The 27,268-nt window shown below is 31.2% G+C and overlaps 2 protein-coding genes across 2 annotated transcripts in view; both read left to right on the forward strand.

Annotated features, from left to right (window-relative positions):
- The first annotated feature begins 852 nt into the window (after window positions 1-852).
- LOC139425564 (uncharacterized) lies at window positions 853-13,032 on the forward strand. Its single transcript, XM_071180844.1, has 2 exons — window positions 853-1,060; window positions 12,310-13,032. The coding sequence occupies exons 1-2, from the start codon at window positions 990-992 to the stop codon at window positions 12,698-12,700; spliced, it is 462 nt and encodes a 153-aa protein (XP_071036945.1). The 5' UTR covers window positions 853-989; the 3' UTR covers window positions 12,701-13,032.
- Window positions 13,033-19,395: 6,363 nt separating this feature from the next.
- LOC122272009 (uncharacterized) overlaps window positions 19,396-27,268 on the forward strand; it is a 32,678-nt gene continuing 24,805 nt past the window's right edge. Inside the window, exons 1-3 of the mRNA XM_071180956.1 lie at window positions 19,396-19,711; window positions 22,190-22,384; window positions 24,796-24,902. Coding sequence (XP_071037057.1) covers window positions 19,591-19,711; window positions 22,190-22,384; window positions 24,796-24,902 — 423 coding nt within the window. The 5' untranslated portion in view covers window positions 19,396-19,590. The remainder of the gene's footprint in view (window positions 19,712-22,189; window positions 22,385-24,795; window positions 24,903-27,268) is intronic.

The following is a 27,268-nucleotide window of genomic DNA, read 5'->3' on the forward strand; positions in this document are numbered from 1 at the left end:
GATAACTGATTTTTCCGGTTTTCTGAATCGCTACAAAGAGCCATTTTTTTCATTGTTAAACCCAACTAAAAAAAAAATGTTTAGAAATATTCTTAAAAAGAAGAAAAAATGATGAAGTAATACACTAATGATTATTTCCAAAATGATGGTAAGGTAAACATCTTTCAAAAAAGAAAGAAAAATCCTAAAATCTTATGAGGAAAATTTTTTTTTTTTTTTTTAAATATTGCGGGAAAATGTATCGAATTTCGTTCCGGTTTTTTGTTTTTCGGTTTTCTGATTTCCGGATAACGGGTTCTGTACTGTATTATGAAAAATATTTTATTTTCTATCCACAAATTTTTCCTTCTTCTATTAATAGAATATTTTATATGTATTTAAAATTAATATACTGATTTTATAATTGCATTAGGTACGACTCAAACTACCATGGTGGGAAAAAATAATAATGTCTTAAAAAATAAATAAATAAGTAAAAAGAATAAAAAAATAAAAATAATCAGATTTTTTTTTATTTAAATCAGATTTTTTTTCTTCATTTTTTTAAATTTATACCAATCATAGCTGTAATACAAAATATCAATAATACTTAATATTATTTAAAAGTAATATTATAATTTAAGTAAACTATAATTAAAATGGTTTATCTAATTATTGCAAACTACTCGCTGTAGAAATGAAATTATAGCTGGTTTTATTCAAGCTCAATGCTCTCATGAATTTGACCAAGGTCAAACATGTCAGTTAGATATTAAATGAAAAATTAAATTAATTTAGATCAGGAAACCAAAGAAGAAAAAAAGTTTTATTAGTCTTGATTGAACCATAGAGTTTAAATATCGCGCACATGACGATAATTTTTGTTCTCATAATGAAACCACATGAATCTCCGTTGAATCGAGAGATAATATTTTGGAATTCCGTTTCTCTTGTGTTATTTCAATGAAAAAAATTCCTTCTTGAAATTGTAAAGCTATAAATCGTTAAATATGGCGATTTATTGCTCCGCATTTTGTTGTAGGGAAATTTTCTTTGAAGGAAAATCTTATGCATTTCATAGGTAAGCTAATTCATCACTTTATGGAATTACAGTTGTTTTATTTATTATAAAAATGAATTATTAGGATGTTTTTCTTTTCCATGAAACATCATATTAATCAGGATTATTCTTTTTTATTTATTCCACAATCCATATTTATGCCTTTATATCTATCCAAGAAGTAAATATAAGCAAATAAGAACCCAACTTAACCTTAAAGTAGTAATTATATGGAATTATTCATTATTAATGCATAATTATTTTCAATTTTACTGTTAATAAGTAAAATTTAATGTAGAGGGCGCAGTTTTTAGCGACATTTTTGTTCCTCAACTACTTCATTTATTTACGCTGTGTATTTATAACGTTTTTAAAAGAAAAAACTCTTCCATGTATAATTATAATTTCAATAGCTTGTTTTGGGTCAATTTTGTTCTTAACGTGCATTCACTCACAGAGAAGAATGGTTATGAAAGATTAATTTACGTCAAACCTCGCTATAGTGAACACGGCTTATAGTGAACTCCCGGATATAGTGAACGAAATGCTCGGTCCCGTGCCTTGCTATACACGTATAATGTTGTTTTCAGTGGATATAATGAACCAAAAAAGTGATTAAGTTGGATATAGTGAACTTTTTTTTGTCTTCGACTGGTTTCCTCCCCATTTTCTTTGTAATAATTTTGAAATTTCTACTTCAAAATAAATACATATACCGATTTTTAAAACCATCTATAGAAACTACTTTTATGTTCTCGAATGGCAGGTTAGAAAGGTTTAAAAAGCGGAATAACAGAAATTCAGGAAAAATTATCTGAGAGTCGGGAAGTGTTTCCTTATCTGATTTTGAGGATTGCTCATCAGCTAAAGATTACTAATTTTAATTTGGGGCTGTGCTCTGTCCATCCTAGGATTTTCCAACCTGAAGGTGGGGTAGAGGGTCATAACAATAGATATGATCCATCAATGTGTCAAAGGGGAAAATGTATTGTTATGAATAGATCTTTGAAGTGGGGACTCTTGAATTTCAACAAATGTCCATCGCCAAGCATTTGGCGAATGAAACATCTCTTTAGCAACCCCTAAAGATTATACCACCACGTGTTGTCAATATAGTATTTTTAGCAATCAAGATGGATATATTTTTTCAAAATTTGGAGGAAAAAAATCCTGAAACATGAAAAGTACCTCTATTATTTTCATGGGGAATTGAAGAACAAGACAGCTTGGTCTTGTATCAGAAAAGAAAACGGGTGTAGAGCATAAAACAGCAATTTTTTGTTAATTACTTGATGGTTCATTACACTATCACTTCGTTTAACAAGTCCTATACATCTATCTGAATCATTTTAGTTTTGTTTCTTCCTAAAAATCGATTAAAAAAAAGATTTTGTTTTTAAAATTCTCGTTACTCTTTTCAGCACATTTTGTTAAGATTTAATTTTATTTGTTAAAAATTTATAAATATAACTTTCTATCATATAACTGTTAAAATTACTAAATGTTTAAATTTGTTGTTAAAATGTTTAAATTTGTTGTTAAATGTGAAATTGAACCGTTTATATTTTAAAACGTTTCGATACAAATATTAACTTTTAACAGCATCAAATCATTGTTTTATTAAAATGTTTCAGTTTTTGTACCTTTTGACATGAAATCAAGTGTAAGTGCTCGCGTCCAAAATGAAAATTTCGAGAAAAAGAAAAGAATGGATATAATTTTAAATTAAATAAAAATAAAATTTATATCTTTCAGAGGTTTTAGAAACCTATAATAAGTAATGAAAAATTACAAGTTTTTTAACACCCTATGCCAGATGCCAGAAAATCAAGCAATAAGCTTGGAACTTGTACCAATTACTTAAGTTGTTGTTTTAGTAACTGCATAACATTTCGTAAACCTAGCGTAAATATTACTCGAGATATGATGGTTTTTTTATTAAAAAAAAGCTAATTATTTGTTTTATGGTTTTTTGTTATAACTTTAAAAATATTCAATGGAATTAAACAAACTTTTTGTTGCAATTTAAAATTAATTACAAATGTATTAAAAAAATTGCAAAAAACCGCGCAAGATATGAGTATTTCAAGTAGTTCTTTTATGCTGCGCATGCGCTAAAAAGGAATTAAAAAAAACATGATCTGATTTTATAAATTCAAAAAGTTTCAAGCAGTTCAGGCCTCGTAGTCCATCAAAGAAAAAAAGATCACGTTATTTTTTTTTGAAACAGTCTACATACACCATACTATTTTTAAAATTAACTAAGATAAAACACAGTTAATAAGATTAATATTTTAAAAATATAAGTTCAATCAAATTTTTGGGAACAATAATTTACTAGACTTTTAATATTAGTTAATTTTTTAAACTACTCAATTTTATACAATATGACTTTGTTTAAATTTGACAGTAAAATATTGTGTTTTAAAAACATTATCAGTGTACAGAATTACATAGAAAAAAATATAATTGTAATTAATTAGTAAACATGATTGTTGTAGAATATTTCATTATAAAACAATATTGATGTAATTTTAATTTTCAGGAAAGATAAATTACCACTGTAAAAAAGAGAGATTGTTTACTTTTTATATTAAGAATACATTTGAACAAGATAAATAATCAGTGGCGTGAAAACTTTTTTTTGACTGGGGGGGGGCGATGCCAAGTCCCGCCCGATTGTCCGATTTAATATTTTCAAATTAGTTGTATAGTTGTATATATTGTTACGATTAAATATATCTGTTTCATAGTTTTCCCATTTATCCTCTATCAACAGCATTTATAACTTCAACATTAAAATTTTTAAAAATTAATTCTTTAAATTCAAAAAAATTATTCATGAAAACTTTCACAAAGTTAATTAGCAGAATTCGACCATCCTATAAAATTAATAATTAATCATATTAGAAATGCATAAAGAAAATTTTTAATTGTCAAAATAATTTTTACATTGCAGTTCTAAATTTAAAAAAAACACACACACACATTAAGAAATATTTTTTATGTACAGATATTTTGACTGGTATTTGTTTTTATTCGGCATCGCCATTTTTTTCGCATGTTCTTAGCTGCAAAATTTTTGTAACTACAAATCATTGAAGACGACTATTTTACAAGTGATTCATAAGAAGGCGGCCATCAGTTTCATCCATCTAGATTTGGCTTTATTTCGCTATTCTGGCGCACACGCTTAAAATTTTAATGCGGCAGTCGATCTTGAACTGATAGGAGGGTAGTTAATCGAAGGCAGGTGATGTGAGATAATTATGGGGTTAAACCCAGGTAGGAACTTCCGAGGATGGATAGAGCTGTACCCTTTATTTGTACGTAAGACGAAGAATGATGAAAGATGACACATTTTTTGCTACCGCATAATATTTTTCAGTCATTTATATGAATATAATGTAATAAAAGGGAGGAGTTTGGGAACCATTTGTTAAATTGCCTGCGTAACGGATATAGTGAACTCCCGGTTATAGTAAACCGAAATTTCGGTTCCTTGAAGATTCACTATAGCGGGGTTTGACTGTATAACAATTTGATAAGTAGGGCATGGAATTTTAACATTTTATTAGTTCTTTAATAAAATCATCTAGCCTTTTTGAATTAAAATTTTCAGATCCTTAAAAATAATACCGAGTGGAAAAATTGATTATACTATCAGAGGTATTAAAGTTATTTAACCTTATCCCAGTAGATGTAAGGTTAAAATGAAATCAAAAAGTTAAAAAGGGGAAATCATTTATTATTGTTAACACTGTAATGTGCCATTTCTTCTCTCAATTTCAATTTATAATATTTCGATTTCTTAGTATGTCTTAAATCTTTTCTTGCAAATGCTTTGAAAAATTCCCAATAACTGAAAAATTATTTATCATTTTACGGAATATTTTAACATTATTTGCTATGTTGTATTAAAATTTAAACAAGCTTTTTTTTAAACTAAAAAACTGGCTAAGATAAATTATAAAATGTGATACATACTTTATAATTATGTAATCACAAGGATTATTAACAAATTTTAAATAACTTTAAAAAATTGATAAAATTGCAGTTTTTTTAAAAAAAATAATAAATTATTAATTAATTAATAATTTTTTTTATAAAATAATTAAGATATTAATAATTATGATATTTAATAATTATTATAAAAATAATTATAAACCTTATAAGATGGAATTATAATTGAAATATGTTTTAACAAAGGTAGTGTATTGTTAATAAAGTGGGAAGTAGGTTTTTTGATTATTTTAATATTTAGATTTTTTAACTTCAATTACAAATGTGGAAATTTTTTTGTTAGTCTAATTTATGAACTGTGAAACATTTTAACACTTCGAACAATTTTAAAACTTAATTAACCGTAGGTGGTTATCGTAAGATATGTTTTACCGTTTTTAAAACTATTCAAACATTAAAATTTTCTTATTTTTGTAAAACTGTAAACAATTTTGAACTGTTTATTCATATCAAAAAAGTGGAATGCTAAAATAATCTTTAAACAAAGTCATGTTGAAAAATGATAAATTATTATACTGTCCCATTAAGCTTAACGCTTTCGAAGCTTTAATCCCCCCCTCACTGCTTACGTAGCTTGTCTACCACTACAAGTATTCAATTCCAATTCACTGATATATGGGTGATTCCCACGAAACATGACAATTCACTGTCCCTTGCTCCAAGATCTAATACTATAATACAAAAAGAACTTTTTTTAAAAAAAAAAATTAATAAATAGCATTGCTGTTAGTATTTTAGAATGACTTTGCACTAGCATTGACTGTTTTGTATACTTAAAAAATTTAATTGAATATTAAAATGTCATTTTCCTGGCATGTCCCAAACAATATTTCCAATAATAACTAGCTTCAAAACTTCCCATACATTTTTCAAAATCTAATTTTTTTTTTATCGTAAGCATGTCTAGAATATACGCAGAGGGTATTGCTTACTAAAACTTCGTTTGAAATAATTTTTTCCGTCAATAATTTGTTTGTCCCATGAAAATCTGTCATTTTCCTGGTTACTTTTATTTAGTGATTTATAACCAAAATAGATAGCGCCAGGAATCAATATCTTATGTTAATAGATTGATTAGATACCCCCCTATCTGAACATGTCTTGTTGCATGAATAAAGAACCAATTTTCTGGCTCAAAATCTACTTCAAAAATTTTTTCAAGGTAAGTTGGTTTTTATGTTGTCATTTTCCTGGCTTCTTGAAATCATTAATAGCAAAAACTACATAGATTTATCTGAGTTATTTTAAGAAATACTGTTGTTTTCTGAAGAATATAAACGTCTTCGGCCAAAATATTAAATTAAAGTAAAGTTACGTGCTATAAAATGGCGAATTTGTCATTATCCTGGCTGTCATTTTCCTGGCTTATTGGCCAGGATATTGAAGTGTTACCAGAAATTCTTTTTAACTGCTAATTCTGAAAAGAGGGAAAGCAAATATTAACCTAATACCAAGTTTATGTATGATTGTAATATGCTTGGATGTAATCAAAGTTATTTAGTTATTTAATGATTGATTATTATACACAATTTTATTCTGTTCATATCAGTAACACAATTTTTTTTGTTTCTTTCTACAGTGGATAAAAAGAATTAATTTAAGCAATTTATGGTCCATCTAATATAAAGGCTTAAGTTGAGTTACTTACTATTAACTTAAAAGGACTGTTTTTTAAACTTCTACTGTAATATGTCATTTTCCTGGCACTCAAGATTTGGCGAATTTCTATTTTATTTTTCTCTCTCGAGCAAATGTCAATAAACTACACTGCTGTCTATAACATATTAATAAGTGCAGCTAAAGAAGTATACAAAAAAAATTTTAGATTATTTTGAAGACTTTAAATTTGAAGAAATTTTTGGTCCGAATAGTCATGTTTCGAGAGAATCATCCATATGAGAAATGTTAACTAGATTCTCCCTACATTGGTGACCCGGACGTGATGTGAACACGCCTACCTTGACAAAATACCAACTTCGATTTAAACATGTCTACTTCAATAGATAGTCCCCATTGAACAGTTGACTTGCTACTTTTGACTGCGACATTACCCAGATTCTCTCGTTTTTGCTACTCTAGATCACACACAACGTCGGACTGTATACAATCGATTGCTAATGGCAAAACAGAAGTGACCATGACAGTGAACTTAATACAGCTCTCACGGTCAGCAGTCAAAAATGCGGTGATCTTAATACATCGATCCAGACTTCTCACAAAAACGGAAATGAATCAACAAGTCATATCCGTTCTTTGAATTCTATCACAGATAATATTCTGGCGGGAGAGTAATGTAGCGAGTCTATCATTACAATTATTCAATCTCAAAAATCATTAGACAATGCCAACTTTCATCTATCAAAAGGTTCCTCAAGATTGATTCAAATTAGCAAGTCTTATATAATAGTGAATTGATGCTTAATTTTCGCAGTGGTAGTTACGCCACAATTCAAATAATAAAAATTAATTTTTAACACCGTTCTACTTACAAGATATATATTTTTAAAATGTTTCGAGGATTGTTCCTCGTAGAAAATAGTGATACAGTTTCAAAATGTTTCCTATGAGTAAAATTTATAGCCTGGTAGACAGAGCGCTGGACTCACATTCGTAAGAACGGGGTTTTTTCAAATTGCGTATTTGCTTTTTTCTCTATATCTTTTTATTGTGATATACCATCCATAAAATAATGTTTTTTACTTTTCAGCTTCGCACAAAGATTGGATTTAATTAATTATTTCAAATTGACAATTAATAAAGTGTAAGACAATATCGCCCCGAAAGCACTTAAGATTGTGCCGCGAGTGAAATAAACGATTCCGCAAGCCGACAATGCAGGGACGGGTCTTTCTTTAACCCTCCGAATGTGGTTTATCAAACACTTGTGCTTATCAGATTTCAACCTGGAATGTTGTGCAGTTTGCAAAAAGAGTGTCGAAGCATTCCTATTCTTCTCTGACTCCAATCTTACTTGAGAACAAGCAATTATGAGCGAGATCAACAAAAACAGGGCATTTAGGGCAACATAGAACTCATCTAAAATTTGATAAAGCCTCCCTGGAGTTTCACGAAGTACCATGAAGGCCAACTGGGCAAAGAGTATAACGGAGGTCGCTACCATAAACATCAATGAAGGGATGGAAAATACATCCTGGACGTCTTCAACAATATCCATCACTCTGAAAAAAGCTTGAAAAGCACGTTTAATTGAGTTAATAGAGCCTCCCCTCCGTAGACTTCTCAGTTTATCCTGGTAGAAACGAAACACCAGGCATACATGGTAGCAAATTGTGCAGTACGTAACAGCAAAAAGTCCCGTTGAAATCGGATGTAAAAGGCACAAGAAAAACTGCTTGAATATAAAGAAGACATGCAAGTAAGGTTGCTTTAAGTCCAACTCCGAGAAGTATATTAGTTCTCGTAAATAGTCATAGTTATGATAGGAGATGAAATGTACAAGAGTCATGACGTACATAAGAGTATTTGCAAGTATCGTGGCTATCGCAAAAGTACCAAATGGAAGGTTGTACGGATCTTTGATTGCTAGTACTTCAATAGCTTGATGTAAGCATTTTACGATTGATTTTATTCTTTTCTGCTTCCAATGAATGCTTAGCCACATAACTAATATAGTTGAATTGCTAATCATGTGAGAAACGAAAGGTTTCCAGACAAGTGGATTTCGATTTATTAGAAGAAGATCTGTGACGAAACTGTCAACATACATTATCAGGACACAGAAAGGGAAAAGATGTTTTAGAAAGTTTTTGTAGAACACATTTTTGCACCATGTGTTTTCAACGATATCAACACCGAAAACTCTAAACATTAATCCGAGTGATCTGCTGATTACACGATTACGAGCCATATTGTCCCAAAACGATACTTTTCAGGTATAAGGCAAGTTTCATTTATAATAAAATTTTTTTTAACATCGCGTGATTATCACAAAATGATTCTTAACGTTGATTATAAGTTTCTAGGGGTTGAAAGATCAGCAGATCTGTGTCAACGCAGACAACATATTTAATCAGGACGTAGAAATGATACAGATACTTTCGAAAAACTTTGTTGAGCATATTTTCGCATCAAGACTTTTTAATGATATCAAATAATCCAAGATATCTTAAGATTGCTCAGTCATAGTTGTCACTACAGAAACATTTCAAGAAGGAAAGTTTTCCCCACAAGAAAATTCGATTTGATATTATTTACGTGATTTACGCAAAGTGTTGACTTACGTTGACAAAATAGAAGAAATGCAAAGTTCACAGCAGAAATGAGCAGCATAAATGTTCAACTAATGATCATTTTTGTTTACTTGTTAAATTTCGAATTTGAAATAAATGGACGAGCCACAATCTTTATAATCAATAAAACACTACACAAACTTCACCAAGAGAAGCTATAAAGAACTACAAGTACATAAAAATTGATAGAATGGTACACTAATTTCATACACCTGTTTATATCGTCTCAAAAGTAATATTAGCAAATAAACGCAACATAAGTTTTATAGTTCTTTTTATTTTTATTTTCAGTATACCAAGTAATTAATTAGACAGAGGAATAAAGGCTATTTGGAGTTGCATGATACAAGATCTATTAAATAACATCAATTTATTTTTAGCGTGTTAAAATGTAATGCATTTGTTGGTTGTTTTCTTTCCTCAGGGCGTGTGCTAATTCCTACCTTCACAGAATTGAAGCTTGTCAAACAGATTAAACATTTATTCACATTAAGAGAAATGTTCATTTGAAACAGCCTTCTATGTTCGTGAAAAAAAATGAAAGAAATTAGAGATGGAATATAAAATGAACAAGGAATAATTTACTAAGTGCCGAGGAAAGCAAAAAAGAACTGTCTCACTCTTATTTTCGTGTTTGTTTATTCAATATTTCGAACGTAAATGGAATAAATAAAAAAGCTTTTTTAGCATTTTTATTCCGTTGTAACCGTTGTTGAACAGTCAACTCAATTTTTGGGTTTACAACTACTAATGTTCGACTACGTAGCCTTGTAATTTTAAGCCTAATCCAGAAAACAAAGGAACTCCTGGATCAAGTATTGGGAGAAATTTGCCTTGGTGGAGGACTTTTTGATGGAACTAACCAGCATTTGCGTGAAACCTCCCATGTTTAACCTTGGTGGCAAGGCGACTCTAACCAATGATCCGTCAACCACTGAGGATATTTTACTTCAACAATGTGGTCGGTGCGAGCCGGGTGCGGATTTCGTATCGATCAACCATAGCTAGATTTGAACCCGGTTCACCTAATTGGCTCTATTCATTAGTATTAACGTAAATGTTGTTGAAAATCTAAGAAATGCAGACAATGTCTTGCACTTTAAGGTTAAGTGCTGGTTCGTATTTACCTTGATATGTCAAGTAAGATTATTTTGTCCTGACATTCCCGGTTTTTGTGTGTGTTCAGAGCAAGCCGTTTTCAATGATACAAATGCGTATGATATGATAATTGATTAGAAGAATAATTTTTTACGTAACGAGTTACTTAAAAAATAAAATCATTAGTTCACTTTTAATTTTACTTTATTTAATAACCGACGTTGAACAGTAGACCCGATTCTGAGTTCACGTTTATCAATGTTCAACTCCATAGCCTTGAAATTTTAAACACAACTCAGAAGACAAAGAAACTCTTCGTTTAGCACAAGAAAGACTGAAACTTAGTTTACATTTTCCATAAGCAGTTAAAATGACTGGATTGTGCCTTATAATATAAAAAAGCATTTTGAGTTTACAATGATACAAATGCGTATCTTATAGTAATAGATTAAAAGAATTATTTTTTGTTTAGCTGCTTTTTATATTTATTAATCATGTTTCCAAAAATCGTCAAACTCAATAGTTCGAATTTAAGTTCATTAATTATATTCATTGGTTCAAATACAGCTTTAACTTCAGGATTCAATAGTTCAAACTTTTTGTAAATTCAGTCCTTTTATGAAAAAGAAACTCAACAATTTCACATTATATGGATGAATTCAAAGGTCATGCACTTATTCATTATTACTTTCAGCAAACGCTGTAACAACTCTTATCGGGTGGTGTTTTTGTAATTAAACTATAGTTGATTGGCCTGATTGATTAAGTCTAATCGATTGATTAGATGGTCAAAAATAATGTGATAAATTTAAGTTTAAGAAAGAAAACGCAACAGAGAATCTATTTCGTCACCAAGATTGAAACCTTAATAAAGGAACACATTTGTAGTTAAAATAGCAAAAATGTGTATAATTTAACATTTAATTAGTACTCAAATAACCATAAAACTCATTTTCATTTTAATATAAAGTTCTTAGGTACTTACGTGTTAACGCAACCAGGCCAAAATTCGCATAAATCGCCAAATTTGGCGACCCTACTTACGGCAGCCCTACGTGTTATACGTGGTTTTTCGTAAAGAAACAAAATAATAATAAATAATTTTGTTTTAATAATAATTTGATTATTTTTAATTAATAGTAATTTTGCTTTAATAATAATAATTTGTTTTAATAATAATAATTTTGTTTTAAATAATTTTAAAACAAAACAATATAAAAACTGTATTAAAAGTTATCTGTAATTAATAAATGTACATTTTCGTTTCACGTTTTAAGACTTTCATTCACCAAAAGAGCAACATCAACAATATTGCTAAGGATGCCTTTTATTTAGTTTCAAATATCAATGTTTCAAATATTTGAGATAAATTTAGTACTTCTGAAACTTAACACGTTATTTATTGGTAATGGTTTGCAATCGGTGAATCCCTCCTATGTTTGACGATTGGAAAATTAACCAATTTTTACGAAAATAAACTTATAACCAAACAACTAACGGTAAAGAAAAGTTGCTGTAAACCGAAGGTGACGTTGTTGAAAGCAAATACAGCAAAGAATACCACAGGAAACCAATATACTATATCCATTTTGTTAGCTCAAGTAGTTTGAGCTATTTTATTTATTTACTTAATTTTCTTGAATTCTTTTCCATTTAAATAAAAATCTTAAAAAAAAAAAAAAAAAAAAAAAAAAAAAAAAAAAAAAAAAAAAACGAAAAAAAAGCCAATTGAACTTTTTGTTCTCCCTAATTGACCCATTTATGGCCTTTATTGGTGAAATGTAAAGGTACAGCTGAAATGGGTTTAAATAGACAAAAATGGGTTTAAAGTGGGTTGAAGTATATCGAAATAAATGTCTGCAAATTAGTTGAAATATGTCTTCCTTATTTCTTTAATAGTTTCGGACGGAAGGACTACGGCCACCTTATTGAAGATGGAATTGAGGAAGACGTCCGTTTTGGAGAGGGGAAATGGAAAGTCTGGATGACCCACACCCGAGTGAAGAAACCCACAGACGAGGAAGTGGTTGGAAATCTTTACTATCAAGAAATGTATAAGAATGTGATTACATGGCTTGAATGGCATGACTTCGAGTGGAGTCTTGATCATGAAGAAGTCTACGATCTTTTCTTTGAAAGGATTAACAAGAAACCGAAGGTGTGGAGAATAGAAGACGAGAGTTGGGCCACAAGAGCGAGACGCTGGGCACAGCGGAAGTTTGGTGGCAAGTCAAGCAAAGAAACAGATTTAGAAGATCCAGAGAAGGAGCCTTTTTTCAAGGAAGGTTAAAAGCGAAGCAAAATTCTGATGTAATTTCCAACATTTGAAAGCGAATTGGGGTTCTAATATAATTTTTATGATGTTTTTTAAAATAGGTTAGAGTAATGTTGATTTTACTTTTGAACGGGGCACACTTACTTATTCTTTTATCTTTCGATGAGCATCCTTCAATTTATGCAAACAGAGACAGATCTTTGGAATACAGAAGAAAAGAAAATGAAATTAAGGATAAATTAAAATTACGAATATGATTGCAAATCAGGTAAATGTTATCTAGGTATACAACCATAAGCTGGAAGAATTTCTTAGTTTCATTCATTTAGGTTGGTTGCCGAATCATTATTAAGGGAGTATGAACTGATGAAATTTTTTTTAATAGATTAAAAAAAGCTCAGATTAATGTTTCTACTTTAAACAATTTCTGGAAGAATTAAAATATCTCATTAAATTAATTATATAATAAATGTTAAATTACTTCAAACAAAATTGTTAGATGGGGCAAGTTTACTGAATATTTCGTCTGCTACACTAGAATCCTTCGAGACAAACAAATAGATACAGACATTTTAAATGTATAAGAAAATAAAATATAATTAAGGATCAATTGAAACAGGATTAAAATCTTAAAAATGATTGCAAGACAGGTAAATTGTATCTGGGAATGTAACCATAAGCTGGGAGACTTTCTTAGTTTCACTCATTTAGGTGCCAGAGTCTATATTAAGGGAATCGAAATTTTTTTTTACAGATTAAACAAAGTTCCTATTAGTTTTTCCACTTCTGGAGGAATTAAAACATGTCATTAAATTAATTACACAATAATGTTTAAGTACCGTCAGATGGGGTGACTTTGTGCAACGAGGGGTGACTTTGTGCAAACTGTCATTTTTTTCAATTTTTGCGTCGTGCCATCTAAGGGTATTTTTTTAAAGCTCGGTATCAACTGATTTGAGTAATCAACATAACGAACTAATCGTTTACAAAGAACTGGTAATGTAAACATCATCGTTCTTGAAAAATTGTGAGCTCAAGTTACAAACAGTTACAAATTTCTTAACGTCACAAAATCGGAGGCTGTAAAGTCTGCTCGGTTGAAGAAGTTCTTGTTATCCTGGCCAGGAAGGTAGGTTATACTTTAAAAGTCTTATCAATTGAGATAACAAATCATGCATAATTTTTTGTTTTTAATTATTATAATGTTAGTTATTTAATAATTAACATTTTGCACAAAGTCACCCCTCGTTGCACAAAGTCACCCCATCTGACGGTACTTCAAGCAGAATTGTTAGACGGTGCAAGTTTACTGAATCTTTCGTCTACTGACCAGTCTTCTTCAAGACAGGCAAATAATTACAAACATTACAAAAGAAAATGGAATTAAGGATAAATTAAAACATTAAGATGACAAAAATGAATACAAATCAGGTAAATGGTATCTAGGTATACAATCATAAGCTGGAAGAATGTCTTACTTTAACTTATTTAGTTTATTATTAAGGTTGTTATTAAAGTATTAAGAGCAGATGAAATTTTTTTAAACAGATTAAATAAAGCTCGGATTAAAGTTTTTCCACTTCTAACAACTATTAATGTTAAATTTCATCGCAGATGAATTGTTAGACGGCGCAAGTTTACTTAATCTTTCATTTACTTCAAGATAAGTATCCTTCAAGATAGGCAAACAATTACAGACATTTTGAATATTGAAGCTAAAGAAAATGTGATTAAAGATATACCAAAAGAAGACTAAAATTCAATACAAAACAGGCAAAGGATATCAACCTGGAAAATCATAAGATCAAAGAGGTTACTATTTTGATATATTTAGATACTAAAAGAACTAATCAAGAAGTTTTACGCAGATTAAATAAAGCCCGCGTTAGTTATTCAACTCTAAATAATTTTTGGACGAAAAAAATCATGCATAATTAAAAGTTTTTTACATTTAAATGCCTTTGAAAGATATTAAGAATATAATGACCTGAAATTAAAAAATTATTTTACGATGTGAACTATCGAAGATTAGAAAAGGAATTTAGAATAAGAACGCAGCTGATGAGAGATGAACAACTAATAATAAATTTAAAACAGTGAAGAAATCAAGCAATGAGGTGAAACTGTTTTTCACTTACAGCGTAAAGTGGGAGACCATTCTATAGGCTCGAATCTGGAATGACGTGATTTATGCAAGTAAGATCTTTCCTTTTTAATACACAAATAGGTAAATTTTAACTAACTTTCAAATATAATTTAAAAATAATTTTTAAAAAGTTTTAATTCTTGCAATGCGCATATTATAAATACTTCTTACAGCGTTAAGGGCGCATTCAGAAAATAAATTCTGCTAAAAGAAGGTGTTAAACTTAATTATTTGAACTGATGTTTAGAACAGATTTAGTCACAAAACAAATTTGAGTCATTACTCTAAATTGATCCATAAATAAACGTAAATACAAGCACCATTTCAAATATAAAATTTAAATACATTACAACAGTTTGGTTTAAAACATTTTTTTAATGCTGCTGATAGTGAGTCATTTTTTTATTGCTATCGTAAGCTGAGTCTTAGCATCCGCTTAAAGAAAACAGAAAGAAACGGCGTTTAGCGTTAAAAAAAACAAAAAACATCAGTATAAAGAATAACGAAAAGTGGTATTTTACTTTAAAAAGTCATCAGTGCAAGTTATGCCGGGGTTGACATTTAACTTTCTTTTTTTTTCCTTTAAAAAAAACCGATGTAGAGTTGGAAGTTAAAAAAATAAGTTTTCGACAATTGAAAAACACTATCACCCAAAAGTTGTATATGGCTTAGTGTATTACTCATGAATTTTCTTAAATTTTTTATGTGCCATCTTCATTTTCCTCAAAAGTCTTAAATGTTTGAATTTTTTTGAAATGCAATGAAATTTTGTAAACGAGTCACATTTTGATAATTTATCAAATAATCACACACAATACCAAATGAGATTCAAATCTGTGCTCCCGTTCTTAAGATAATTGCAAACAATCCAGACAGACTTCCTCTTTTTATAAATAGAGAAAACAGAAGAACTTTTCCTTTTCTCACAGAATCATCATTACGGAAGTTGCGCATCGAATTCCTTCGAAACAGAACGATTCGTTTCGGAATAGTCTTCCTTCAAAATTATTCATTTCCGTAATTATTTATTATTATTTGTATATTATGTTATATTGCTTATTTTATTATATTAATTATTATATTACATTATTTTGTTTATAATGTTTTTCTGGCCATTGAATTTTGTAAATTTTTAAGTTTATCAAATGAAAAAAGCGTTTTGTTCAATAAATATTTAAGACTTTCTGGCCTTCCTTAGACTTTCTAAATTGAGTTATTTAGATAGAGTGTTAAAGGTGTACCAAATAACACCGCTCTGTTTTGCATGAGTTTGATTCCTTCTTTGAACGATGAATGATTTCGTGGGAAAATTTAATATCAGAATTCGCTTCTTCCACCAAAATGACATAAAAAAGGCTTGGGAACCGTAAGATGCCCATAAGAAAGGACATTAAGAAGGCTTGGGAACCGTAAGATGCCCATAAGAAATGACATTAAGAAGGCTTGGGAACCGTAAGATGCCCATAAGAAATGATATTAAGAAGGCTTGGAAACCGCAAGATGCCCATAAGAAAGGACATTAAGAAGGCTTGGGAACCGTAAGATGCCCATAAGAAATGACATTAAAGTGGCTTGGGAACCGTAAGATACCCATAAGAAAGGGTAAGGGTACATTAAAGGTATATTAAAAAGGCAGGGGATCCATGAGAAACCAGTAAAAAGTGAGTCATGACTTTAAAATATTTAATATTTGCATAAATACTTAGTCGCAAAAGAGAACGTCTGAATTCCCATATTGGTTAAAAATAAAATATTTCTTTCCTCTAGACTGTGTTTCTTGTCCTTATTTAATTACTTATCAGGATTTCTTATTGAAATTTAATAATTAAAATTTTGCTTTCTAGAAATATGTGAGCTCATATTTTCCATGAATTCTACTCGCTGCTCTTCTTTGACCATGCTTATAATGTTTTATCAGTTGAAAATTTATAGTAATTGGCTGGAAACACCTTTTGTCTTAAATAAACGTCTGACAGTTAGAACGGATTTCCAGGTTGCACGGGTTCAGTTTAAAAATAAATTCGGAATATGGGCTTTGTAAGTAGAATAGAGGATTGAATCATAATAATGACATGCATTTGACAACCTTTTAATTCCTCATTTTGCACAACATAAATAAAAATTACTTAGTCTATGTCACTGACGAAAAAATATTAATTTTTAAACAATATTTCAGAAATATAAGTTTTTATCAGAAGAGCAGCACTTAATGCTTGTTAAAAAAGAGAAATCAGAAAAATTATGTTTAGAAAAAACTATAAATAGATAAAAAAAAGGGGGAGTTGTTCAAAAGTGAAGCAACCTGGACGGGTGGGGGTCCCCTCCAAAAGGTCCCACCTTATCGTGGTGGAGGGGTTTAAAGCTCCTATTCGTTGAATGAATCGATAGAAAGTTTTTTCTTCGAAATTCTGCTATAAAAATTGTTTGATGAATGGGAGCTGACCAAGTGGACCTACGTAAATCAAAAGAAATAAAACAGAAAATGTATTAAGAATTCTAAGTGTATCGCTGTTTAAAAATTGCTTGTTACCGATAACGTTATTGACCCAGAAAGAGAATATTTCTGATTACATAACCCAACTTTTTCACCATAAAATAGGGACCGGAATAAATTCAGCGTCACAAGCGAGTCCTAATAAAATTCAAGACCCATAAGATAATAATAATAATAATAAACCCGTTTCTCTATAGATTAAAAGTAAGAAATGGCGACCTTTGACCTACACCTCGGGAATCATTGGAAATTACCAATGCGGATTCCAGAAAGGAAAAACAACGACTGACCAATCACTATCAGGCAGATCTTGGAAAAAACCAAAGAGTATAACATTGACACATACCACTTATTTATTGACTTTAAAGCTGCCTAAGACAGCATCGACCGAGGAAAATTACTTGAGGCTATGTTGGAGTTTAACATCCTAAAGAAGCTAATCAGCCTCACAAGAATGACACTCAAAAGAGTTTCGTGCAGAATAAAAATCTCGTCAAGTCTCTCTGACCCATTCTTCACCGAAAAAGGCCTGAGACAGGGTGATTCCCTTTCTTGCCTGCTGTTTAACATAGCTTTGGAAAAGGCTATTAGAGACTCTGGTATCAACACAAATGGAACAATCTCACAAAGAACTGTCCAACTACTCGCTTTTGCTGATGATATCGACATAGTTGGAAGAACAAAACGCTCAGTCATTGACGCTTTTGTAGGGCTTGAGAGTGCGGCGAAGGAGTTGGGAGCAGTTATAAATGCAGACAAAACCAAGTTTTTGATCGCAACAAATAAAACTCCTGATCGATCTCCTCTGGAGATAATGACTTACTCTTTTGAAACTGTTAACCAGTTCAAGTACTTAGGAACCTTCATCTCTAGCCACAACAACCTGAAAATCGAAATGAATAACAGAATTTTCATGGCTAACAGAAGTTTCTGCGGCCTCAGAAACCAACTCAAATCCAAGTTCATCAGTGTGAAGACAAAGTTAAACATCTACAAAACTTTGATCAGGCCTATAGTTACGTATGGAAGTGAGTGCTGGACCCTAAACAAAACAGAAGAGGAAAAACTGCTAATTTTTGAAAGAAAAATTTTGAGGAAAATCTTTGAATCTCTTCAAGAGAATAACGTAATGAGAATTCTTTACAACCACGAAATTTTTAAAAAATATGACAAATTCGGTGGGTCCGACATTGTGAGAACTATTAAAGCATCACGCATTAGGTGGCTGGGCCCCCTCTTCAGAAATTCTCTGCCGTCCCTGCCAAAAAAGTGACTTTTTCCACAATTGAAGGGACGAGACGTAGGGGACGACCACCTACAAGATGGATAGACGATGTTGAAAAGGACCTCAAGCTATTGGGAGTCAACCGATGGTGGGCCGTCGCACCGGACAGGGCCAGATGGAGGAAAATCTGCGAGTCAGCCTTGGCCTCAGCCTTGGGCAAAATATAGAAAAGTAACAAACTGAATAACATTTAATAATGTTAATTAAGTAATTCATACAGTATTTTGAGTTATTTCTTTCTCTGAATAAACATACCTTTATTTCAATGGATTTGTATAGCGGACTACCAAAAGGAGATTTCACAAAACTCGTTAAGCATTGACACCAAACGGAAACGATGTAGAAGACACCAAACCTTCATATGATGAAATCTTGAAATCATTTGAAACAATCCGATAGTAGATAATGCACAAGATAAATGTGTATCAATTGCTATTTTAATTATGTCTAGCTTTTGTGAATTTAAAACCTGTTGTGTGTTGTTTATGTATTTATAATGGTGATTTTTGTATTTAACGAATTTTCCTTATAAGGAACTTTTTATCTAGATTTAGCGACTTTGTTAAATAGAGGTCCGACTGTATTTAAAATATCTATATGAAATCATTGAGTAAAAAAGAATCAAGTAAAAAATCTATCGCAAAATGATAAAAAAGGACTGTTGCCATTTATAGACAAGAACGATTTAAAAACCGTTAGTTAAATTTACGGTTTTACCTCTATTAAGAAAACTATTATGATAATGAGAAATTGATTTGGAGAAGTTCCCATTAGAAAGATGGAGTTAGGAAAGATTTTCAGTCATTAGCAGATGACATTAACGTGTTCAGGGAAAATAAACATGAAATTATTTCTTTAATTAGGTTATGCAATCATCCAATGATCCTACGTTTTATCTCTCATTATCGTATTAACTAGTCGAAGTGAAGAAGTTACTACAAATTATTAAAAGTTTTCTCTTTTGAGTTTTATCAAATACGATGGCCGTAAAAGCTTTTATTCCAATCTTGGTTAACTCGCACTTTAGTTTAAAATTTCAGATATCATGTGTTAGAACTATTTCAAAGTCTCTCAAGTCAGCCACGAAACAGCTAGTAAAAGGTAAGTTTATTGAAAATCGAAAAAATATGAAGGTAATTTTGAGAATTGAAGTTCATTTCTTGTTTTCAAAATTGCTCAAATTTAAATTGAGTTGATTTAATCGAACTGATTTAAATATATATGGCACTTTCATATTGTTATGTGTGTGTATATGTCATTTTCATATTGTTGGAGAAATACAATATTCAATGTTTTGTCATTTTGCATAACGTGATAGAATTGATTATTTATTATTATTTTTAACGTGCTTAAAATGATGTATTCTAATTTATTAGCAATTTTACTTTCAAATCTGGAGTGTTGTGATCTTCCCATATTGCAATATGGTTTAATATTTATTTACTTTAAACATTAGTTCATTAAATATTAAAATTTCTAATTTTCTTTCCTTTAAATGGTGAATGTTTTTCTTTTGTTGACAGGAAAATTAAAACAGTATATAATTTTTTAATAAAAATATACAATTTAATTAAATATTGAAGTATATTTCTTCGCTAAATATGAATTTATTTTTAAATAAAAGGTGATGATTTTTAAAATATCAGGCTGCTTTAGTGGGGTAAATTCTTTCTGAAATATAAATAAATACTTTTAAAAATTAAAGGAATTTTTTGAAAACTTATTGTTATTTTCATAAAATTTTTACTTCAATATTATTTAATTTTCTCAAACTGAAATAGAAATAATTTTCCGTTAAATTAAATTAAAGTAATTTATGAAATTTATAAACGCTTTTTTCTTTATTTCTTATACATTTCAATTAAAAGAAATAAACAAGCATTTTCAGGAGAAACTTTTTAAAAATAAAATTGAAAAAAAACCCCATTTTTCCAGCTAAAAAATTTAAAATTAATGAACAAAGGTTCTTGAAGAGTTTATGTATTTAAAATGCAAAACTAAACATTTTTCAGTTTAAAAAAAAAAAAGAAAAAAAGGATTCGAACTGAAATTTAGAAAAATCCACATTCATATAGTTTAAAAAAACAAAACAAAATGAAATTTGGATGATTTTTTTTCCTATTTAGGACATTAAGTTATAGATAATTTAGTCAGTAAGTTATAAACATTATATTATATAAGCACTAATTTCTTAAATGGTTTTATTTCTAACATGTAAAAATAAAGATAAAAAAGAAGTAAAAAGACACAGGTTATCCATTTGAAAAAAGGCTGTTGTCTATTTTGTTTCAGTTTGAACTGTGGGTTAGATTTTTTGATTCTTGATTAAAACAATAAAAACAAAAGTATCATTCAAATAATGAAATTCTCTTTTATTCACAGCTCAAGAAGTATTTATGGAATCTCACTGTTCCCATATCTCAAAAATAAACTCACCAACTTAATGCATAACAAAATTAAAAGTGAAAAAAGGAATTGGGTATAATATAGCCTACGTCACAGGTTGTGTTGTTCCTACTAAATTTAACCCATGAAAGGCATTTTCTGCGAGCCTAACTTCAAGCCACAAATAAACAAACGAAGTGTTCGATCGTTTAAATAGCTGCTCGCCAGATTTTATTGCATTATAAAGAAAAGTTATTGAAACTAAATACAACTAAATAAACAACAACAACTAAAACAAATAACAACAACTACTAATAACAATAACTAAATAAACAACAACTAAATTCCATTCGTTTAGCATTGTGTCATATGTTGTTCCTACTAAATCGAAGTAGCTGTGTTTTTTTCATATTATACCCAATTATAAAAAAGTTATCAAACAGCAGCGGTTGCCATAGCAACGCATGCAATGACGACGCATGCGCACTGTTTACTATTACTCTTTACGGAATTGTTCACTATTACTCTTGAAGAAAATTAGAAATTAATTACAGCAACAGGGTTTAGGAAGTCCGTTCTCCTAGCGTGGAAACTTCTATAATTTATACACTGGTGTTAGAAATTAAGAGAATTTGCAAACTTGGCCGATTACCTCTAGAACTACTGGACCGATTTTAATGAAATTTCATATGTGCATACCTAATACAAAGCAAATAACCATTCGACAATTGTAATACACACGCATGATCGTTTGTAACACTCATTGGAGTCGGAAGGTATGGAATTGCCGCAGGACAATTCAGACCAATTTCCACAGGAAATAAGCTGCCTGATTTCACGTATGAAATCACGATTCAAGTCCTGTATAAGAGGGAACCATATCCCCTATTAAAACCATTTTTTTGTTGTTTATTCTGCAACCGCTGTTTCATACCTTCCGACTCCAACGAGTGTCACGAACGATCATGCGTGTGTATTACATTTGTTGAAGGGGTTTTTTGTTTTGTATTATGTATGCACACATGAAATTTCATTAAAATCGGTCCTGTAGTTCTAGAGAAAATCGACCCAGTCTGCAAATTCTCTTACTTTCTTACACCAGTAAAGAACAAGAGTAAACAGTTAGCGTTTTAAATTGAAAGCATCGAACGTTGTCTAATTATGGAATGTGATAAACATTAAGAAACGTTTCAGAAAAAAGAAGACCATCAACAGAGCAAGATGTTCCGAAGCCCACATCGGATTATTACATCAGAGATATGACACAAGAAGACATTCCTAAAATTATGGAAATTAGAAAAAATTTGAAGATTCATGATTGCTACTCTTGCTTGCAGACGTGGAACAAAATCCATCCGCAGGGTATATTTTTAGCTGAAAACAAAAGAGGTAATAACTTTCTTTTTTGCATAAACTGCATCCTGCAGAGGGTGGTTAAAATTTAAACCGAGGAGTTATTTGGAAAGATTTGAGTAAAATTTGACCCGAATATATTTTGATTGTATATGTTGATTGGTATGTTGATTGATATTTTGATTGTATATGTTACTGTGAATGACCGAAACAGGTGTTTTTATTTTATAACCGTCGTTGAACATAGAACCCAATGTTTGGGTTTACAACTACTAATGTTCAATTCCGTAGCCTCGTAACTTTGAACTCAATCCGGAAGACAAGGGAACTCCCGAATCAAGTGTTGGGAAAAATTTGCCTTCGTAGAGGACTTTTTGATAGAACTAACTCGCATTTGCGTTGCATGGAGAGGGAGATCACGAGAACCTCCATCGGTTAGCCTGATGGCAAAGGGACTCTTAACCACGTCTACCATTGAGGATATTTCACGTCTGCACTATGGTTGGTGCAAGGCGGATGCGGATTCGTATCGATCCACCATCGCTGGGCTTCGAACCCGGTTCACCTCATTGGAAGGTGAACGCTCTATTCCCATGAGCCACTGCGATTCGTAATTGGTGGTGGTTGACTTCTACCGGTGAATGCTCTCGTGAATGTCAGAAATATATAATGGGTCTAGTTAAGTGCCACTGCCCGGTATACATTTGACCGGCATGCCCTACACCAATGTTTTTTTAAGATTCAGTGGCACTGCCCGACTTGCATTCACCTGGTATAGACTACGCTGATGTCTTTTAAGGTCAAGTGCCACTGAAAAGTACCGGTACTCCCAACACTGATCTTTCTCCCAATCTATCCTCAGCAGATATTAAAATATCGAATAAATATAATAATATCAACGATTAAATTAATATCAAATCCGATATAACAAATATTTCGGACATTCACCAAAGCAACGATGTGATTGTTGACATTCACCGGTGAAAGTCGACATTCTCTTGATTTCTGTCCTTCACGGTAACATATAGTATATATTATTTCAGACGGAAAAAATAGTTTTAAATTTTCGCGTCCAGTGGCGCAGTAATAAATAAAAACAATAGTTCAAAAAAATCGAAGGATAACATTAAATTTTATTTATTTTTACACTAGTGTACTTCTTAAACTTACCTTGTCGGTCAAAAATATGCTCTCGGTTACACGTGGTTTAGCAGTACAGCACATTCTATTGGCATAAATTCAAACGATTCTTCGGAGAAAAAAAATCCCAGCCATATGTGATCGTTATTACATTTATTTGAAGTTTCATTTGGAAGATATAAAAAATATCACGAGTTACGAGACGCTGATTATCGTCTGCTTAATTTTAATCATTCTGTATGATACTCTGAGCGAATGGGTTGGAGACTCTAACTGTTTCGTTTTAAATGTTTGTTTGCACCATAAGAAATGTGATCTTTGAAACAAATAAAGAGGATCAACCGGTTTTATTACATGACGAGCTTCGCTTCTTGTTTTTACGAAGAAGGTAACATCTTCAGAACCAGTTTATGTTTTTATGCAGAGCAAAGTTTTGGCTTTTTATGAGGCAAATGTTTAAATTTTTGCTAGGTTAGGTTTTGCTATCTTAGGTTAGGCTATCTTAGTTTAGCTCGCTTGCGTTTTTGCCAGCTTAACAGTTAGATTAGTTTCATCACAAAATGAAAATTTGACAAGTTGTCCATTGAATGGAGTTGCTTAACGTTATAGTCCCGCAGTGGATTGATCGTAAAGACACTGTTCCCAGTGAAACACCGAAGTCAAGCATCACTGGCTGCTGTCAGTAAGCGGACGGGTGATAACTTTGTTCAGCCTGCTCAAGGATCGAGGGGGGGGGCGGTATCGGTCCTCATTAAACTGTTCTACCATAAAGTGCTTGACTTGGCGTGCAGGTCGTCGGGCTGCCAAAGAAGGAGAGCAATCCCCTCTACAGAGGATCAAAATTGCGATGGCATGTCTTCGGATCTACCTCAGGGATGTTTCCCAGACCTTCGCCAATAGCCCATTGTGCAGCTCTAGTGCGACGTAAATAAAGTATCTACGTACCTACCTTAACGTTTTACACGTTTTTCTCAATAAAACTACAAAAATGTTGATTGTTTGCAACAAAAACGTATCACTAATATTTTCGAAACGAGCATCGATTTTATTCGATGTCTTATAGCGTGGGTTCAAAAGAGTAGTTAAGACTTTAAGGGGACTCTAGAAAAGTACTTTAAGGTTGTTTTCTAGAGGAGGGTTAAATTCATGAATTCTGGTATCGAAGAATTACTTATATTGCTGACTCAAAGTATGATATTAACGAAGTTATACTATTAAAATTATTTATTTAAATTTTTTTTAAACATAAAGCTGATATATATTTCATATGTATATAAATTTTTTTAACATGTTACTGATATTTTTAGGACAGATTGTTGCAACGGCTGCATTTGTTCACAATACAGATGAAGTATGCATTGGCGGCCTTGTTTATGTTGATCCAGAATATAGAAATACCGGCCTAGGGAGAAAGGTAATGATTAAAGCATTTAAAAGCGTGTCCCGAAAAACGAAACGGTGTTATTGTAACATGTTTTGAATTTTTTTTCCTCCACGTTTCGAAATTAATTACGAAATTCATTAACAGAGGACGCTGGTGATTGAGACAAAAATATAAAACACTGTTTTCGAAATAGCTATCAATTGCTGCAACAACGTGAAGCTGTCTGAAAACGAAATAAATTCGATATACTTGGAAATATTTCAGTTTGAATAGTCTTATATGTTGTAAAAACACTGTTCTTTGGTTCGCGAAGCGCTATCTGTTGAGAAGCTAAAGCAACAAGTAACACAACTTCAGGAGCACCCATTTCTGCTCTTTCTAACAAACCGTTCGTTGTTTTTTCGATAATTTATTTTAAATCGTCGGTTAATTTTGGGAATACCCGGTATTGAAAGGTGAAATACGATCTAGCAACTAAGCTAGTTGCGATGTCTTTAATTCAGTTTTTCTCTATAATAAATCGTCATATTTATTTCCCTTCACTTTTTTACTAGGAATCTGAGAATATTTTTCAATGGCTAGATTACGGCAAACCATGTTTACACAGTGTCAAAAGATTTATATACATATCGCAGCAATAATCGTTGAACAAACGTATAAATTAATTTTAATCGATGCATTCACGCAGTCCAAAATTGATCTTCATTGAAGTCCCTAGTGTTGGAACAGGGATCACCTAACAATCTTAAATGGAAACCCTTTTATATTGATTGTATGAATGGAGGTAGCATATATATTCTGTCAAATATATATTTTCTTCTATATATATATATATATAAATATATATTCTGTATTCTATTTCTCAACCCTGACTAAACTGGTTAATCAAAGCAAATTTTGTGCCTGTTTTTTATTTATGGATAGTCACTGAATAAGAGTATCTATAGTTCGTCTAAAGTAAGAACTTCCTTAGCCATTCGTCTAGAACCATGGCGGTGACTATGGTAACGAGGTATAACTATTTCAAGTAGGGGTGTGGGGTCATTGTTTAGGACAGGTATCGACTCGGTTCGGCGAGAGAAAGGGAATCTTTTTCTTCAGTATATTGTGTTAGCCCCAGAGTGAAGAGAAGCTACCCTCCCTGAGATGAGCTATTCTTGTTTCCATGGCAGCAGACGGCCTCAGACTTTGTGGAGTGGGGAGTTCTTACAGTAGACAAACTATAAATGTAATCAGTTTACTCTATCTTACAACATTAATGTTTTCTATTATACGCTTATGACTGCTNAGGAATGATGGAAGTTTGTTCGCATATCAAAAACCACGAACGCATAATGAAAAATGTTGGATGATGGTGACCATCAAAGGATGTTGGACCATCGTGAATCACCCTGAAACTAACATAAACCATCAGAATGTTTTTATGGGACCTTTGACTTGTGTAAGCATTCGGCACGTCGCGGAATGTGATGAAATCGTAAATTTGGGGAATAAAATTGTGTTCTGGCAAAAGTATTGGCGAAGGATTTTTTCCACTAGAAAGAAAAATATATATTTAACTCTATCCTCAAAACTAAGCCAAAATGAATTTTTCTAAAAGAAATCAGTATTTTCATTCTTCAATCTCAACTTGTACTACATTTGATCTTTTGTAATTTATAACCATTGTGACTTTGTATATATCAAAATTTTCAGTAAATACCTGCTGACTGGTTTCGTTCCTAGGCTGGGGTGGAGCCGGACCAGTAGCCAAGCTTTGGGCTATATGGTAAAGGGTCCATAACGACGCAGGTACAGGTCCAACGCTTGGAGAAAAAAAAATTATTTCCATTCGATTACAGTGATTTTCGTTAGTTGCGTCGCATAACCAATTAGAATTGAGTCCAAGTAATATAAGCCTGAAACAAACTACCTTAAACTAGTTTTCTATGGGGGGAAAAAATTAATCATAAGAACTTGTTAAGATTTGCATTTTTCGAATATTAGCGAATACTTTTGATATTTGGATTACCGTAAGGTTATGGGGATATCCCAGTAACTCAAAAATTATAAGATAAAACATTATGCGTAGCTGCCAACGTGGATAGGAAAAAAATCCAGAAGATTTTACGAAATAATATAAATTTCATTATAATTGCTGCATAATGTACCAAATATTTTAAGCACACGGAATTTTAGGGATTTTTATAGACATCAAAATGGAAAAACGGCAATATTTTCCAGTTATGATTGACATTAGACATACCTCAAATGTTATGTATTATGTTTGCTCATAATTTCGAATATTAATAGGCATTCAATTCATCAAAGATAGTTGAAAGATTTTTATAACTAATTTAAAAAGAGAGTTCTGAATAAAAACAAGCTAAGCATTTTAAAACCAAAAAGTTATGCAC

This window comes from Parasteatoda tepidariorum, chromosome 5 (genome assembly GCF_043381705.1).
Source record: "Parasteatoda tepidariorum isolate YZ-2023 chromosome 5, CAS_Ptep_4.0, whole genome shotgun sequence".
NCBI classification, from domain to species: Eukaryota; Metazoa; Arthropoda; class Arachnida; order Araneae; family Theridiidae; genus Parasteatoda; species Parasteatoda tepidariorum.

Bases quoted from the DNA above. Each gene is read 5' to 3' on its own strand.
- LOC139425564 (XM_071180844.1), top strand. From the start codon at position 990: ATGGCGATTTATTGCTCCGCATTTTGTTGTAGGGAAATTTTCTTTGAA. The intron at 1,061-12,309 runs GTAAGCTAATTC...TTTCTTTAATAG, and splicing joins AAATCTTATGCATTTCATAG to TTTCGGACGGAAGGACTACG.